At 46.5% G+C, this 15,998-nt stretch overlaps 1 protein-coding gene across 1 annotated transcript in view; it reads right to left on the bottom strand.

Annotated features, from left to right (window-relative positions):
• Positions 1-15,998, bottom strand: part of LOC119441938 (interferon-inducible double-stranded RNA-dependent protein kinase activator A homolog) — a 45,494-nt gene that overhangs the window by 10,407 nt on the left and 19,089 nt on the right. The window contains exons 2-7 of the mRNA XM_037706608.2: positions 15,127-15,186; positions 14,687-14,816; positions 12,119-12,301; positions 10,078-10,328; positions 3,971-4,068; positions 218-527 (exon numbers count right to left, since the gene is read on the bottom strand). Of these exons, the coding sequence (XP_037562536.1) occupies positions 218-527; positions 3,971-4,068; positions 10,078-10,328; positions 12,119-12,301; positions 14,687-14,816; positions 15,127-15,186 (1,032 nt within the window). The remainder of the gene's footprint in view (positions 1-217; positions 528-3,970; positions 4,069-10,077; positions 10,329-12,118; positions 12,302-14,686; positions 14,817-15,126; positions 15,187-15,998) is intronic.

Raw genomic sequence — 15,998 nt, 5'->3', positions numbered from 1 at the left:
CCTATACCCTAGTTACAACAAGAATTTTGTGTATGTGAGACGCAGTCACTTGCAACGTTTGAACACACAGCCACAGAGTGATCACCGTTTGAATGCTCATTCAGTGTTTTCATTCGTAGTGAATGTGCCTCTGTTTATGCCGAACACAGTGACAGAAAAAAAGAACCGGCATAACTGGAGAACTGAAGAAAAAAAAAAAACTTGAAGCAGTACACACCATCGGGGCTGAGCTCGTCTATGGGCACGTAAGTGACCTCGAAGCTCTGTTCGTCAGCGATCTCACGCAGCAGGCCGACGTAATCGATCCCTGCCGTGCTGAGAGAGGTACCCTGCAGGCTGGTCAGCCGAGCACCGTCTGAGGCCTGCAACTGCCGCAGCAGCTGCCCCACCTGCTGGCTGTGCCGGGGAGTCAGCGCACTGATGTTCTGCTCCTTCAGCCCCATGTAGCACTTGGCCTCCTGGAGAACAGTGCTGCAGGGGCCCAATCCACCAGAGCCAGAGTTGAGGCCAGGCTCGCCAAACTTATCCTGCGCAATTAAAAGCAGTGCAGCGCGTTTGCTCATCTCTGTGGCAGCCACAGGCACAATGGGAGGGGAAAAAAAAAAAGCTTCCTCCTGTAGCTTGAGTGATCCTACCTTTTTAAAGACCAACTGCAACAAAATTTCACTTTGTTTAATTTGGTTAATACAGGTGATCCAGAATATATCCAACTCGGATATATCGAACACACACGCCCTTGGAAATCCCATCCAAAAGTATACCGTTGTACATTGTGTATACTAAACACCTGTTCATGATCACATTCGACATCTTAGACGCACCCCTTCAAGTGCGTTCCTCCTAATGGGGACACGATCACTCAATCAAACACGAAACCAAAACAGCCTTCACGGCGTTCGTATGCTTTATTGCATAACACTGATCTATTGCAGTGAATCTGACTTGAGGAAACCGGTCACCACTGTGCAACACATACAGTCGAGCCTGCTTATAACGAACCTGAGCGTCATGTGGCATCCGTTCGTTATATCCCGAAGTTCGTAGTAAGTGGACCATAAAAAAGTTGCGAGTCAAAACACATACTTTTTTTTTTTTTTTTTGCAGTGAAGTCTGTGATGCTCGTCTGTTTCTGCAGTGCACATCCGATGAGGGTGGTCTCCAGCTTAAAATATTCAACGCGGACGCGTGCTCTTCGCCGAGGCCATTGGCATAGACAAGTTGCCGAGACCCTCTATGTAGCTCACTGCTACAGGTGCGCTTATGAGTGCTGGCTCTGATGTTTCATCATCATCCGATTCCTCCGCATTGCTCTTGGCCCACACTTCACGAACGACGCCTCGTCTGTGCACGGTTCCGCAATATCAGTGTCTTCATCCGCAAAAATAAAATTATCCCGGCCAATGTCGTGGCCCATCATGTCGGAGTTGACGACGCGCTGCCACAAATCGCCGCCGGGCTGATCCTCTTCGGAAGCGTCAGGCTCGCCATCAGATACTACGTTGACGGAAGCTGGCCTTGCGGAAACAGTTACGCATGCAAGCGGCCGTCACCTTTGCCCAGGCTGCCTTCACCATCTTAACGGCTGAATACAGTGAAACTCGAAGCGGCAAGTTGGCGGCCGCAAGTGGCTGCACTTTCGAAGTCGTATTGGGCGGCAGCAAAAGTCGAGTCGCTGCCATCAGAGAAGTTAGAACGTGGTGCGTTCAGCAGTTAAGCACGAGCAGCACGCGCCTGCCTTGCCTCTGCATGTCGAAGTCAAACTCTCTCAGTCACTCCGCGAATAAATCGCGCGTTATTCACGCCTTCACGCCTGTAGTGCAGGGGCCCATAGTTGCGAAAGCAACGCGGCTTCTTGGATTTTCCGATTACAAAGGGCACGCACCGGTCGATGCTATCCATATTAGTGCACAGAAGTGTTATAACGCGCACTTTGCTGTGTTTGCCGCCCGCGCATGAGTTGCCTTTCATGGCATGCTGTCCGGCAGCATCTGATAACACAACACAGTTTCGTCTGCGTTATACACGCCCTGCTCCGCATAGCCAAATGGCAACGTCTTGATCACCTGCCGAAGCTGCCTCGCCGACAATTGACTTTAAAAAGTCGTAGTTTCGCCCAAAAGGTGAAGCATTGATTGCAATAGCAAACTAGTGGACAGCTATACGAAGTAAGGATTGTAGTTTTATCGGCCGTATAAACTTGGCAAACTAAATTAACAAGCATGGTAACACGCGCGCAGCAGTAAACACGAACGCATCTCACTCGATGACCGTGAAAGCTCGCTGACGAAATGAGCGCGGCAGAAGTAGCAGCAGTCCCACCGCTCGCATCAATGTGAACTAAGCCGTGAAAGCACAGCTCAAGGAGGAAGGACTCTGTACCCGCCGCAGATGGCTTTCAAGATACAGCCAGTTTGTACAGGTGTTCTGTGATACAGCCGCCCGGGAGGAAGCGCACGGCGTAGTACGCGGCTTCTCCCCTCTCTACGCTCCCTGCGGAGCCTTGCTGCCCGGTGCGCGCGCAGTCGATCGGGCAGCGCAGAAACAGCGCGTGTTGGCGGGGAGAGGGTAGCTCACCTGAGAGGGGCACGAAACGGGTAGTTCGCCTGCAAGGAGGCTCGGGAAAACAGTATGCGCACGCAAAGGGGTCGGAGGCTGTCGTTATATCTCGCATCACAGCGCCGGGTTTACGCCGTCCGTTAGCTGTAACCGATCGGCAGGGCTCAAAGGCGTTTGTTGTACGTGCGATTTTGTGCCATTGAAATAATGTATACCTTGACGGTCGCGTGGGTTTCGTTCGTTTTAAGTGAAAGTTTGCCTTAAGTGGGCCGTTATATGTGGGCTTGACTGTATTGGACCCTTGCCTATTTTCCCAGATTAAAAAAACGCGTGAGCGTCCAATTTCTGCTTTGTTTAGGAGCTTTAGTGTAATTTCTACATTAGTTTTTCTACTTTTGACTCAAAGAACGCTTGCATTTGATCTGGGGGTGCATGCTGTCGGGCCTAATCAGCTTCAAAAGCATAGTCGTCGCATACAGCTCTCAAAAACATTTGTCCATGATCGCAAATTTCACCATTTTGAGAACGCATTATTTCTCATCGCATCAATTCGCACAAAAAATATGTGCTGCTATTTGTGGTGTACAGACTGCGAGGCGCGTGATGCAGTCAAGCCATCTCGCATGCAGTGCATCAGTGGTCAGATGTGGGCTCCGAGAGCTGAACTTGCCTTGTACCGCAGCTCTCGTTCGTGCTACAGATTTGACAGTGGACGTCGCTTCTTGTGAATAATAAAATTAAGACATTGGTTTATATACTACCCGCCGTGCGAATGAGAACTTCTGCAGCTAGTCGGGGCATTTTCGCGCAGCTTGGCAGAGAAATGCGCAACTGTATCAAAATGGCGCAATTGCCGCAGCTGCTGCACCCCTGCTAACACTACTTCATCCCTCCTTGACCATATCGGAAAACACGCTTATATTTCTCGACTTGTTTTGAGAGGCAACGGGTTTTTTGAATGAGCTATGAAATAATCATTCTTCTTGCTTCAGACACTTCCAACTATAAAATGTTATGTTGTGGTTGGCACATCATAGCCTCAGTTGCTGTTGTGCCATAAAACGCTACATAAATAACAAACTATATTGAAATCTTTTTCAAGTTCAATATATCTAGCATCAACTGTATGAACATTCACCAAATGATTATTTCGTTTGGTGAAACGAGTCCAAAAAAAGCGGATTCACCACAGGTGTGTTTATTCTGCAAGTGACCAACTTGTCAATACATTGCTGTACGAACATACGCTTGCAGTCAAGCACATCAGTCTCAAAACCAAGCCTATCCCTCTGGCATACAGTGGTTCTTGGCATCTTTAATGCATGCGACATTCACATCATTGCAATTTATTACATGTCATTCATTCGATTCTACATAAGTTCCATGCCAAAGGATAAAAGTCAAAGCAACTCACATCCTCGCCGTTGAGGAGGCCATTCTGAACATTCTTGATAAGTTCAATCATTTTCTTAGCAGCCTGACGTTTCGCCAGGCGCTTTGACTTGCCTTTGCCTGAAAGGAAATAAAACGAGGGGTGTGAGTGGGCTATGTGCCGACAAATGTGCACTAGATGTGTAGCAGAAATAATTAATGAATACAGTAAAACCCCGTTATTCGAAAGATAGGATAATTCGGACTCGTCCACTGGCCTCGGCAGGCGTACGCAGTATTTAATGTAATCAAGCTCTCGTTAATTCAGACGTACTTGGCCGCACACCGGTTAATCTGGACAACGCCTGAAGCTCGACGGGTGCAGAGCACCGCAAATGTGCACCACAATAGAGAAAAAATGGCACTAACGTCCAAGTGAAACGAAGCGGCGGGGTCCACATCACCATAGTCATCAGTGGAAATCGTACGTGAATGACAGCAACACAGGAATGCTTAGTGCCTATTTGTGCCTTCAAAGCCTTTATTCTTGCGTTAACCGCCATGCATAACACCATGTTGGCCACATGCCTTCATAAATGCGTAGTCGCCATCCATGAACGTGTCAAGAGCCACCACGGTTTCACCCACAGTGGTTGTGGCAAACATTAATTTCACTGGTGTTCGTGTCAGCTGCGTGCCTTCAGAAGTGTAAGGTCGTCACCCATGGGCCGTATTCTGAAACGTTCCATTTGGGAAAAATTTCGCCTAGGCGAAAGTCGCGTTCAATAAGTCAACCGGCTGCTTAACCGTGACGTCAGCATGCACTACCAACACGCGCACTCGAACGCTTCGCAAAACAGACGAGAGGGCGCACCGTGCGAGTGCAGAGCGGCTAGGGTGTGTTGTTTTCGAATGTATCGGCCGCAGTCCGACACAGGCGTGTTCGTTCATTCAACACATGTCGGGAGCACCCACTGACACCGTGACGTCAAAGTGATGTACTACTAGGTAGCAAGACTTCTTTTCCGGTTTTGCTCAACCAGCCAATCAGCGCGCGCCTGAAAGCGGAAAAAAAATTTTCTCCCAAATGGAACGTTTGAGAATACGGCCCCATGATCACGTCGACAGCAGTCGCGGTTTCGTCCACAGCGGTTGCGGCAAATAGTTGTTTCGTTTTGACTCGGTGCAAAGCGCTGCCGAGAATGAAGAGCACCGGCTACATTGCGATGGATGGACGATCTGTTAGCAACTAGCTCATTGGCGAAAAAAATAATTGGGATTTGCGCACGGTAGTGAAAATTGTGTCTCAGATGAAGGTGCGGGCCACGGCCACTCTGCAAAGGAAGTCGTGAGGCCTTTGCCACTGCGAGAGCCAGTCAGTCACGAGATGACAAGAATTGCAGCTTCCGCAGTGCTTTTGTGCAAAATAGAAGCAGGATATAAAAGGGCGTTGACGGAGTAAGCATTTGTTTTTGTTTTCTTGATCCCTCGATAATTCAACATTCGGTTAATTCAGACATTTTAGTCCCGTAAAATCCAAAATTAAAAAGGTTTTACTGTAAAAGCTGCAGAAGTTGTGTAATACAGTTAAACGTCCATACAACAAACTTCAATATAACGAAATTCTCAATATAACAAAGTACTTCACTTTTCATATCTTGTCCATAGAACACCATGTATTTATCTCAATATAATGAAGCGTGTTTATACACGATTTCAATATAACGAAATTTCACTGCCGTCGCAAAGGAATACCGAGACAATAAATGGACCCTTCCACGGGCACACATAGTCAAATGATTGAATTACAAGTGGCTGCTTGCAAACGCACCTTCCAAATCAAGCGCCGCGCGACAAGAGCGACTGCCGAAGTGGAGCAGCGTCATGTTCCGTATAAAGTCCACGTGTGATAAGATCTTATCGCGCCCCATGCACTGGGTGCTTTAGGTGCGATTGAAAGCGTGCGAGGGCAAGAGAAGAAAGATGGCGGCTTCATGAGTGTCGCCTTCCTGCGCGAGCAAAAGGAAAGAGGGGAAGGGGAGCGAGCTCGCGATAACGCGATCAAGTGCTCAGGGGGCCGGAAGTGGGGGCTAAGTTGGCGTGCACCTCGATTTTGGGTGCACGTCTCGCCTGTGGCTGCACACGGTGTTGCTCCACGGGTGACAGCACACGTAGCGCACATAGACAGCACACGCTGTTGCCCGTAGATGCCGATGCGTCCGGTGCCAAGCATGAAAGTGAGTGTTTGTCATATCTCCAAAGGCAATCGACTGTGATTACGGCCGCTTCATGCACGTCTACGTCTGGCGCTGAATCTGCACGTGATGCCTGTCGGGTGGCACCGAAACGAGTTTTCTTAAAACAAGGGACACGTGTTCCCAAACGAACGCTAAATAACAGCCCAATGCGTGGCAATCCACGAAGTGGCCACCATATCAAGTGCCATAAACAAGTCCACGTCGTCTGGGATGTGGATTTCTTGGTTGTTGCTGCACTTTTCTTACCGAGCCGCACATTATGCACTGCACTAGGTGTGCAAAAACCATCTTCGCATGTTGGCAGCAACATGCTAGCCACTTCAACCAGGCGATCAACAAACAAGAAACTAACAGGCTGCCATGACGTGTTTCTGGCACAAGTGATCGCTTCTGGTGCTTGGTTGGTTTTGTGAACAAATATGGCAGTGCCCCCCCGTAAGCGTAATGTGGTGGTATTTTGCACAGTTTTAGTACAAAGCGAATGCATTTGAGCACATTTTGGAGCCTGCTAGCCTTGTGTGAGTAGATAATATGCCAGGTTACATTCCGGAAAACTTAGCTGATGTGTGATTGTAGTTCAGCGACATTTTGTTTTAAGGGGGGACACGGGTTCTAGAATGGTAAAAAACCGCCGAAAAATTGATTTTTGGAAAAATGCATTTTAGGAATGTTTGGGCCTTCAAGCAGCTGCCCTCAAATTATTAACGCTGATTTTGATCGGTAAATAGGAAAAAATCAGCTTTCAAAACGCCACGGGAGACGCGAAACGACCTGCGGCAGGCAAAATTTGTTCAAACTTCCCGCGTGCGCAGCCGCCAACCGACCGCCGCCATCTTGGGCTTGTTTTGTAGCTGTTTTCTTTGTGAGCATTTTGCGCCAGCTCAAAATGGTGCCGCTCAAGCTGAACGACCGCTCTCGCCGCTTTTTCGAAGGGTGGTTCCGGGCCTCTGATTGGGCGGAGCAGAGCGCGCGCGCGCAAGGCGAGCCCCCCATCTCGGGCCTCCCACTGGCTGGAGCGCCCACCGAGGCGGCCATTTTGCCTTTTCTTTTTTTTGCGTGCGCCGCCGTATCTCCGTTGCTCCCGGTTTCTCACGGTCGTCTGAAGATAACACGTTAATCTTACGGAAAGAAACGAAAGCGTCCATCGAACGCACGGCTGAAGATCGCTGACGAAGGTGCGCTACCCGAACGGCAGGAACCACCACGTCCGCAGCGGCACATCTAACGTCGCCGTTCATTCTACTGGGCATAGCTACGGCCCATCTGATGTCATCGAATCGTCAGCCAGCGCGTCCAGCAGCACCCAAGACTGTGTTGATATGGCATACTATTCAGCGCAAGACCGCCTTGATACGGCGTACTATTCAGTGCGCTGCCCGAACAGTCGGCACAAGCGGAACGGCCGGAACCACCTGTTGCGTCCGAAGCGGCACATAAACGTCGCCGTTGATTCTACTGGGCATAGCTGCGGCCCATCTGATGTCATCGGATCGTCAGGCAGCGCGTCCAGCGGCATCCAAGACTGCGTTGATACGGCTTACTATTCATTGGGCGAGCCTGCTGAGCGCGCGAGAAGTGCGCCGATCTTGACGGAGTGTCTGGCATCATAGTGCGCAACGCAACGGAGTGGAAATTCAACCTGCTAGTCGCAAAAGCTTCGGAAGTCGCAAAATGAGCATCTAGACAGTAGTGGTACCAAGGTTAGGCTTTCAAAACGGCACAAGCCAGCAAAGAAACCTGCATATAAAGCCCTGGCATGCTCTAGAGCGAAGTGTTGTTGAATGACAATAATCAATTTTGGTCATTCAATAAATATTCCATAAATGCGTGATTTTGACTTGAACATTGTGTAAGTTTATTTGTTTATGGAAAGGCTATTTTATTATACAATTTTTGCATTTATTTAGCTTGCAGGCCACTGGAACGGGCACATGAAGTGGTAAATGTAGTTTCTCATGCTGGTTTAGGGGCAGTACATGGCTTTATGACAAGCTTTTCCCAGTTTTCTGGCAGGGTACAGTCATATATTTAGTATAGTCATTCTCGTGAAGAATAGAGCTACAAAATGATGTCATTAATATTGCTGTAGCTGGATTCTAGAAAAAGTTGCAGCTGTCTAAGCTTCAAATGCGTTTTTCTCAGTTCGATGTTTTTACACACCGCACTCAGCCTTACGGGGCTTTTTCTATGATGTTGTGGAATGACAATAACAGGTTTGGTATCAGTGTATTCGTAATGAAATGATCTAGGGGGTGATGCTATTTCTGTTACTCTAGCATCATTTTATAAATTACAATCAAAAGTAACAATGAGTGAAAATAAGAAAAATATATTCACAGTCAATGTTGGTCTCCTTTCTTACCTTTATAATGCTGTCAAACAAATAAAAATAGCATCACCCCCTAGAGCAAGTCTTTGGCACTAAAGTCATGCTCTTACTTTTTGTCTTTGACAAGGATAAATTGCCAAAAAGCCCCGTAAGAAGTACTCATGAAATTTATTTTGAGATTTTAATACTTTCTGAACTAGAGTAGCTATCAAAAAACTAATTCTAGATTTGAAATCAGCGTGAAAAATTTATCTAAACAGTGAAGTTTAGTTCAGATAGAACCAAAACTAAAGAAAAAGTTTTTAGAACCCACATCCCCCCTTAAAGAGGGACGAAATGCATTGAATCCTACGGGCGTAAAAAAATATTTCGTTGTTGCAGGATTTCATTATCGCAGGTTTTGGCTGCATCTACAAGGCCATTACAAGAGTGGTGTTGATGCCAAGCTGAAATCAAGTAAAATGCGAATAACTGGCAGCCTCCATAAAATAGTGTGATAGTAAACACAATAGCACACATGGGTATCAGTTGACATGGCATAATAGTGTAAAAGCCCAAATATACAGTCGCCAACCAATAATTTAGACTGCTTTATTGCACCGCCACTTGCCCCATAGACATAATTGACGAGGACTGAAATTTCGGAAGCATTACAGCGTACAATTCGATGATTTGGACTCTGCCTGTACGAACGCATGCAAATTCAACTACACAGTTGAGCATAAAGAGCAATGCTTTTGTTCTGACACAGTGCCAACGCTACGTCGAAACTGCGTCAAAATAAAAGAAGAAAAGAAGTGGCAAAGCCCAGTCGATCCAGTAGTCACCGGCTGCGCCCAAACCATGGGACAAGTCAAGCTGCTAAGTTGTAAAAGCTACATTTGCAGTTTGTGGTATGTATTTCACGTGTCCACAGTTCGTTCCCTTATGTGTGAAATAGCAACGTGGTCCTAGGCAACTTCCTGGACTGTTATTGCGTAATTCTGTCACTCTAAATCATCAAGCAGCTTCAAATGGTGCCAACTCCACCCTCCCCATTTAATTTTAATTGCCAAAACCACAACCTCCTTATAAGGCATGCCCTAGTGAGGGACTCCTGAATATTTTGACCACCTGGTGTTTAATATGCAACCAATGTATGGTACACGAGTGTTTTTGCATTCTAGCCCCATTATCCAAATTCGAAATCGTTACCTCGCGCCTAGGGGCACAATGCATAGCCACTGAGCTACTGATGTGGTATCACCATGTAAGGTGTTTGAAAGAAAAGGCAAGGAAGTACAGCAGGCTATTGCTTGGTACAGAAGACAGGAAATTTTGGTTGCAACCAGTATTTGTTAACTATTTTACTATGTCACTTCGGCAGAAATCATTATGCAAGTGTTCTGCTGCCGTGCTGTGTTACTGCAAGTGCACTGGTCATGCTTTTTTTTGGTCAGTGGCTCTCGGGGTACTGTCATCCTTGCATGCAGTAGTGTCTAGTATGCTGTCTTTCTGAGGAATGGTTTAGCCAGCCACAGCACACCCAAAGCAATATTACAAGGCAGAGGCAGTGAAGCTGACCCATTTCATTGAGGTTGTTGACAAGGCAGGAGATGCCAAAAGTGCGTTCGTGGGGTAGGCCATCTTCAATGACGGTCTCGTAGAAAGGGGGCCGCCACCGAAGCTTCATGCAGAGCTCTTGCAGCTCCCCAACCGGGTTGCCCGCAATGCCGTCGTCCTCGGCCCCAGCTGCCGCTGACGCTGTGCCTCCCAGGGTGCCTCCCAAGGGGGTGCTGCCAGGCAGCCCGTTGTTGCTCGGTGCCATCTCACCTCTGCACAGGCACACTCATCATACATATTCCTTTACCACACTATGTTGCAGTGCTCAGTAAAAAACTACTTTTTCATTGTTTCCATACCCTCCCCTGCCCCAGGACATCTCCATTAGCAACTTCTGGCTGTTTTTCCACTAAGCTTTTTTTTTTTACCATGTTATGGCAGTAAATTTGTAAACATATCAGAGATAAGGATGAACTGCCAGTCATGTAGAGCTGCTACGCACAGATGTACCAACGGCTGAAGATGACGTTAGAGCATAATCTGTGATCCATTTGTTAATTAAATATGCACAAGCTATTCCAAACTTACATTGCTATTGGGATGCAACCTCTGATAATGGGCACAAAATTCTAGCAAGAACAGCTAACAGAAACTGTTCCTCATGGTACGTCTCCATGTCCCCAAGTATGTGATAGGCTTTGACCAGGCCTGGGCTTCAACAAAGCATCAGCACTAAATATGGCAACACCATGCAATGTGTTCCTTGTCTCTATGCCCCAAACATTGTTGGGTCCATGGATAAGCAGATACAGTTGAACCTTGTTCATACGTTTTGGAAAACGCAAGAAAGAACGTATTAACCGAAAATTGTACGATGCAAAGTGACTAAAAATATTGACAGACTCAAATGTAGTTGACATCTACGTAATGTGGATGCGCAAATCGTTGTGCACGAGGCACGAGATGCCGACGCGCGCCGAGCTGGTGGGGCTTTGGTGGGCCGAGAGATGTTTTTTTTTCCTATTGCGTCGTGTTTTGATGGCGACGAGAAACGGACACGGATCGAGCTGGTGGGCGACGCCAGGTACCACCAAAGCGAAACGCAACGCTCGCATCCCGGCACTTGCATTAGGGAACGGCGGTGCGTTTGGATTATCGCGTACTAAGAGTGGGCTGTACGCTTCCAACAGGACTACGCCCACACGCTGTAAAACAGATAGGTGAAGATGCTTATCGCTACAGGGTTGGTGGTAATAGCTGGGAATGCAGCGTTCCAACAACCCGGGAGATTTGCTGGTACCGGAAGAAGAAACAGTGGGCGCAGGCGTTTTCACGTGAGACGGGCGGGCAAGTATTGCGGGCAAGCTGATGCGGCGGTTCTCCATCGCGCGTGCCTTGCGCCTCTTCTCGTTTACATGGGATCTAGCAGCCTGAAAACATATGATACGATCACAGTCTGCAGCAGGGAATGCACGCCACATTCACAGCTATCATCGCCAACCCTACTGCGATAAGCAACATCACCTATCTGTTTCACAGCGCGTGGTGCCGTTTCAATTGTACTGCACGCTTTTTAGTCGTCGATAATCCAAACACCCACCACGTGCTGTGAAACAGACGGGTGAAGATGCTTATCGCAATAGGGTTGGCAACGATAGCTGTGAATGTGGTGTGCGACGACCCGGGAGGTGATTTGCTGGTACCGTAATAAGAAACTGAGTGTGCGTCGGTGCTTTCACGTGAAACGGGTGTCTACTGTTCTCGATTGCACACGCCTCGTGCATTTTCTTGTTTACATGGGATCTAGCGGCCATAAAACACATCATACGATTGCAGTTTGGTGATGTATTGAACGTTGGTGCCGAAAGATTGCGTTTTCAGACAGTGTATGAGCCGGCAAAATATAAGCGTAACTCTATTGGGTCATTTTCCGTGTTCTCGATCGTGAACGTTGGCACTACTAGAGCCTCCTATCAACGAGGTTCTACTGTAAATAATAATTAAGCAAGTTAAGAACAGCCGAGGTAACATGTTGAGTAAACTCGGAAAATTGCCAACTCACACTGCTGTGGTCACCGTCTCTGTTGGATCCATGGAAGGAAGGTCCTCCATGACTGCAGCCCGGTACTTTGCAAATGGACCATCATCAGCAAGTAGCTTTTCAAGGATAGCCCTGGCAGCAGCGTGCTTGGCCTTTTTCTTGCTCTGGCCAGTGGCATTGGCAACCACTTCACCCACCTGAACCCTGTAAGACAAGGCAGCTACTTTTAAAAGAGAACAGTTAAGGTTTTTAACACTCTGGTGTTAAACAGAGAAAATGCAGTTAATGAGTAAATAAATAGGGCAGATGGATGAAACAAAGCTTTGGAACGTTAATGCGTTTATTTTACAGAGTTTGGGACCTGCAAGGCAAGGCTGTAGACAAGGATAGAGAAATTGTATGCAGAAAACTCGTAAGAGTGCAATGGAGTAAAATTGAACAACAGCACCAGCTGCAGGTCTCTGTATACAAAGAGGCATGGTTTTAAACCACTGTCTGTAAAGTGAAGTAGCCCAAATGAAAGATAAGAGTGCCTGATACCTGGCGCGGAGATTTTGCCCCCAGAACATTTTTGAGGACTACAAGGAAGTGGACACAAAAGGCAGTGAACCATGATGTTAGTAATACAAATTATAGTATTACAAAACATAATCACTATTTCCGATTGCGAGGCAGCGGATACAACAGCATTTTTTCACTTATTTCTTTAATAAACACCTGACAGCTTCAGAATATCGAACAATCATGAGACGTGCAACTACTGAAAAATTCCTAGGTGACACCCAACTCTGAACAAATGCGTCCTCCCTACTTCTGACTTTAGAATGGCCAACCAGTGCCAGCTTCCTAGAGGCTTTTTTTTTTTTTTTTTTCCTCGATGCTCCAAGAAAGATAACACATGTAAGTAGAACAAGAAAACAAAGTGCTGCAAATTAATCTCGAGAGCAGAATGCTTGTGCACAGTGTGCCCTATGTCATTTCATTCCTTTCTTTGTGGTTGTCATCAGAGTCATGCACTGCCAGCATTGAAGATGTCCACACTGTAAAATAGGCGTCCTTTGATGAATTTAAAAGCAAGTTGTCATATTCATAAATAAATGCTTGAACCAAAAACAAGTGCAACTGTTTTGTTCCTTCTTTCGGTCGCTGCAGTTTTGCCAGCTACAATCTTAAATTCTTGCACTTTATTTGGTGATTTCCCTTTAGATCGTTCATTTTGTGTTTTATTTTGTAATGATTGTTTCTCATTGTCTTCCAGGTCACTAGACATTCTGGCACATGCTTGCCTCTTTTCTGCCCTGATAGTGTTGCAATGCTCATGAGCTCGATAGTGACTGTGGATGGACTCGCAGCTACTTGAATGGCCCCCCAAATCAGTTCTGCAGAAATTAAAAAAGTAAAGGAAATCGCAGGTGGACAACAATACGCTTTCATGAAACCCTTTCCACCCTATGGATCTCTGCACAACTGATATGCCATATTCAGGGTCCGTAAGCTTCGAGTTGCCCGTGAATTCAGCCTCAATTTACGATCTGCTAGTGTCCCTGTTAGTTCAGATGGTAGAGCGACTACCCTGTATAGGCGTTGGTCTTGGGGTCAATCCCCAGACCAGGACGAATCTTTGAACTGCAAAGCTTTCTTTCCGAAAAACAGGTAAGGGTTTCCGTTGTACCTTTGCGCTACTCTATTGTGGATGAACAATTAATTCCTTTCAGGCTACTTGAACCTTCCTAGAGTGGCACTGTATCGCAACACCATCAGCACAGCTGATGACGTTTTCTATAGGCATTGCCTTCATAATGCAGCGGCAACAAATAGTTACCTAGCCTGCACCAGCTAACCAGGTTCTACTAAATTTATTGCCAGTCTACCATTTTCCTTATCTCTCCACCTTTTCTCGCATCACTGAAACCTATATCTCTACATTGTACAGTTACCTATGCCTGTAATGACCCCAGCTCTGTCAATTCTTCCTTGCTCTTTTTCCCAACAATGCTCTAAACGTCTCTTGCTTATATCTACTGCTGACGATTTAATGCTCCCATCTGCTTTGAATCCTAGCACTTCTGGAAGGTGGATGTTTCCTATAGTTCTTGCAGTGTGAATATTGCCACGTTGTAGTGACAAGGAACTACAACCCAGTGGTGTTTCCAATGCAACCTGTGCCCAGCAAAACAAGTAACACTCAGCACAATGATAGAGGCAAGCACACTCGTCGATCGTCGAAACCTGATCTGTGTGTCAGACGCATCAGCTATTTATACTTGACTCATTGAACGTTCCAGCATAATCGCTGGTGCTCGCACGAGGTCTAGAATGAACAAAAGTATTTGAGTCACGCATGCAATCTGATTAAAAAAGGTTCACCGACAACAGAGATAACAGATAGAATTGGCTACAAGATTAAAGAATGTTCTGATACATGCAGGCGCATCTTACACTGAGCAATAATGTTTGAAATTTGTTAGCCGGTGAAAAGTGGTCACTGGAAAAAGATAAACAAGTACATTTGCCAATATCATAGCATTCCTTTACAATGTGCTGAGTCGTCTCTGAACTTTTGCTGTAGCAGACACAACAGCAGCTCACCTGTACATGAAAGTAGGAGCATGCACTGCGCCTTCGACAGACAGCAGCTTGTACTCCGGAGTGAGGCAGTTGCGGGCACACAGCTCCTGAAGGATGCTGATGGGTGTCTTCTGGTTCACCGATGCAGCTGCTGCATATCACATTGGAGCATTTCAGAAGACAGGACACAAGTCAAACTACAGAGAGCCACTGAGGTACACAAATCTTAATGAAACTTGTATTGTACAATTTCATTAACACTTCAGCCACGGGGACCAAACAGTGAATGAAAGGTGTGCAGTTTTCACAAAAACTAATTTATGATTGACATGAGGACTCTCAATTCGTACCATCAAAAGATTGGCTTCTGCTGGTCTTGACGTCGTCAGCATGAGAGCAGAAGCGTTGGTGCTGACAGTTTACAAAGCTGCATATTTATACAAAGCGTGCAAAACACTTACTGTCATGAGCGACCATGTTCAGTTTGTCGGCAGGCATGGGGGTTTCAGCGGCAATGAAACCTGCATAAAGAGATTTTTGTTCTACTTTGTCTGCTAAGAGGAGTCGTGAAACATGAACACTCAAAATTGGTTTTACTTAGCCGCTAGCACTCCTGTTCCCAGCATATGCATGTTAACAATGCCATCACTGACATCATAATTAGTGGCTTTCCAGACCGACTGGTTCAGTTTTGGCACATTCTATTTTGCTGATTTAAAATTATTTGTTTTCATGCATACTTAACTAAATTATGCACAATAGGAGATGCACTCTTCAATAGGTATCACAGTTGCAAAACACTCTACAATGTAATTCGCCATTTTGGTACCTTACCAATGAGCTGATAACAAATTTAATTCATGGGCGATTCTAAAAACAATTACGCAGCCTGACAATCTGCCTTTCTCACGGCACGACGGCGCATGCACCCTGCCATAGCGGATCAGTCGCGAAACATTTTGGAAGGGTCGTAGGTAGTCTGATCCCAGGGGAAAGTCCCCTGGAAAGAAGAAAAAGAGAGAAAAAAAAAAAAAAAACACTCGGATGCGCATTGCTGCAAACACTCGGGCCGTGTACCACGTTGAGACTCCACTGGTAACTCGAAGTCGGTGCTGTGCCGAAACCATGTGTAGCATAAGACTGCAACTCCACTTTAAAACAAAAAGCGGCCAGGGCTTCACTGCACCGTGAGCCACGTTGTTTCTGCCTTTTAATGATGGCTTGTAAATTTCGAAAACATCTGCGTTACACTTGGGCGACACTTAAAGTTAAGGTCACGTTGCTGACGAAGTCTTCTTGTAGCGTTGGCCCTCACTTGCTGGTGGTGGGAGCG

This window comes from Dermacentor silvarum, chromosome 2 (genome assembly GCF_013339745.2).
Source record: "Dermacentor silvarum isolate Dsil-2018 chromosome 2, BIME_Dsil_1.4, whole genome shotgun sequence".
In the NCBI taxonomy this organism is placed as follows: Eukaryota; Metazoa; Arthropoda; class Arachnida; order Ixodida; family Ixodidae; genus Dermacentor; species Dermacentor silvarum.
Note: the sequence above shows the minus strand (reverse complement) of the source record. Positions and strands in the feature narration are given on the sequence as shown.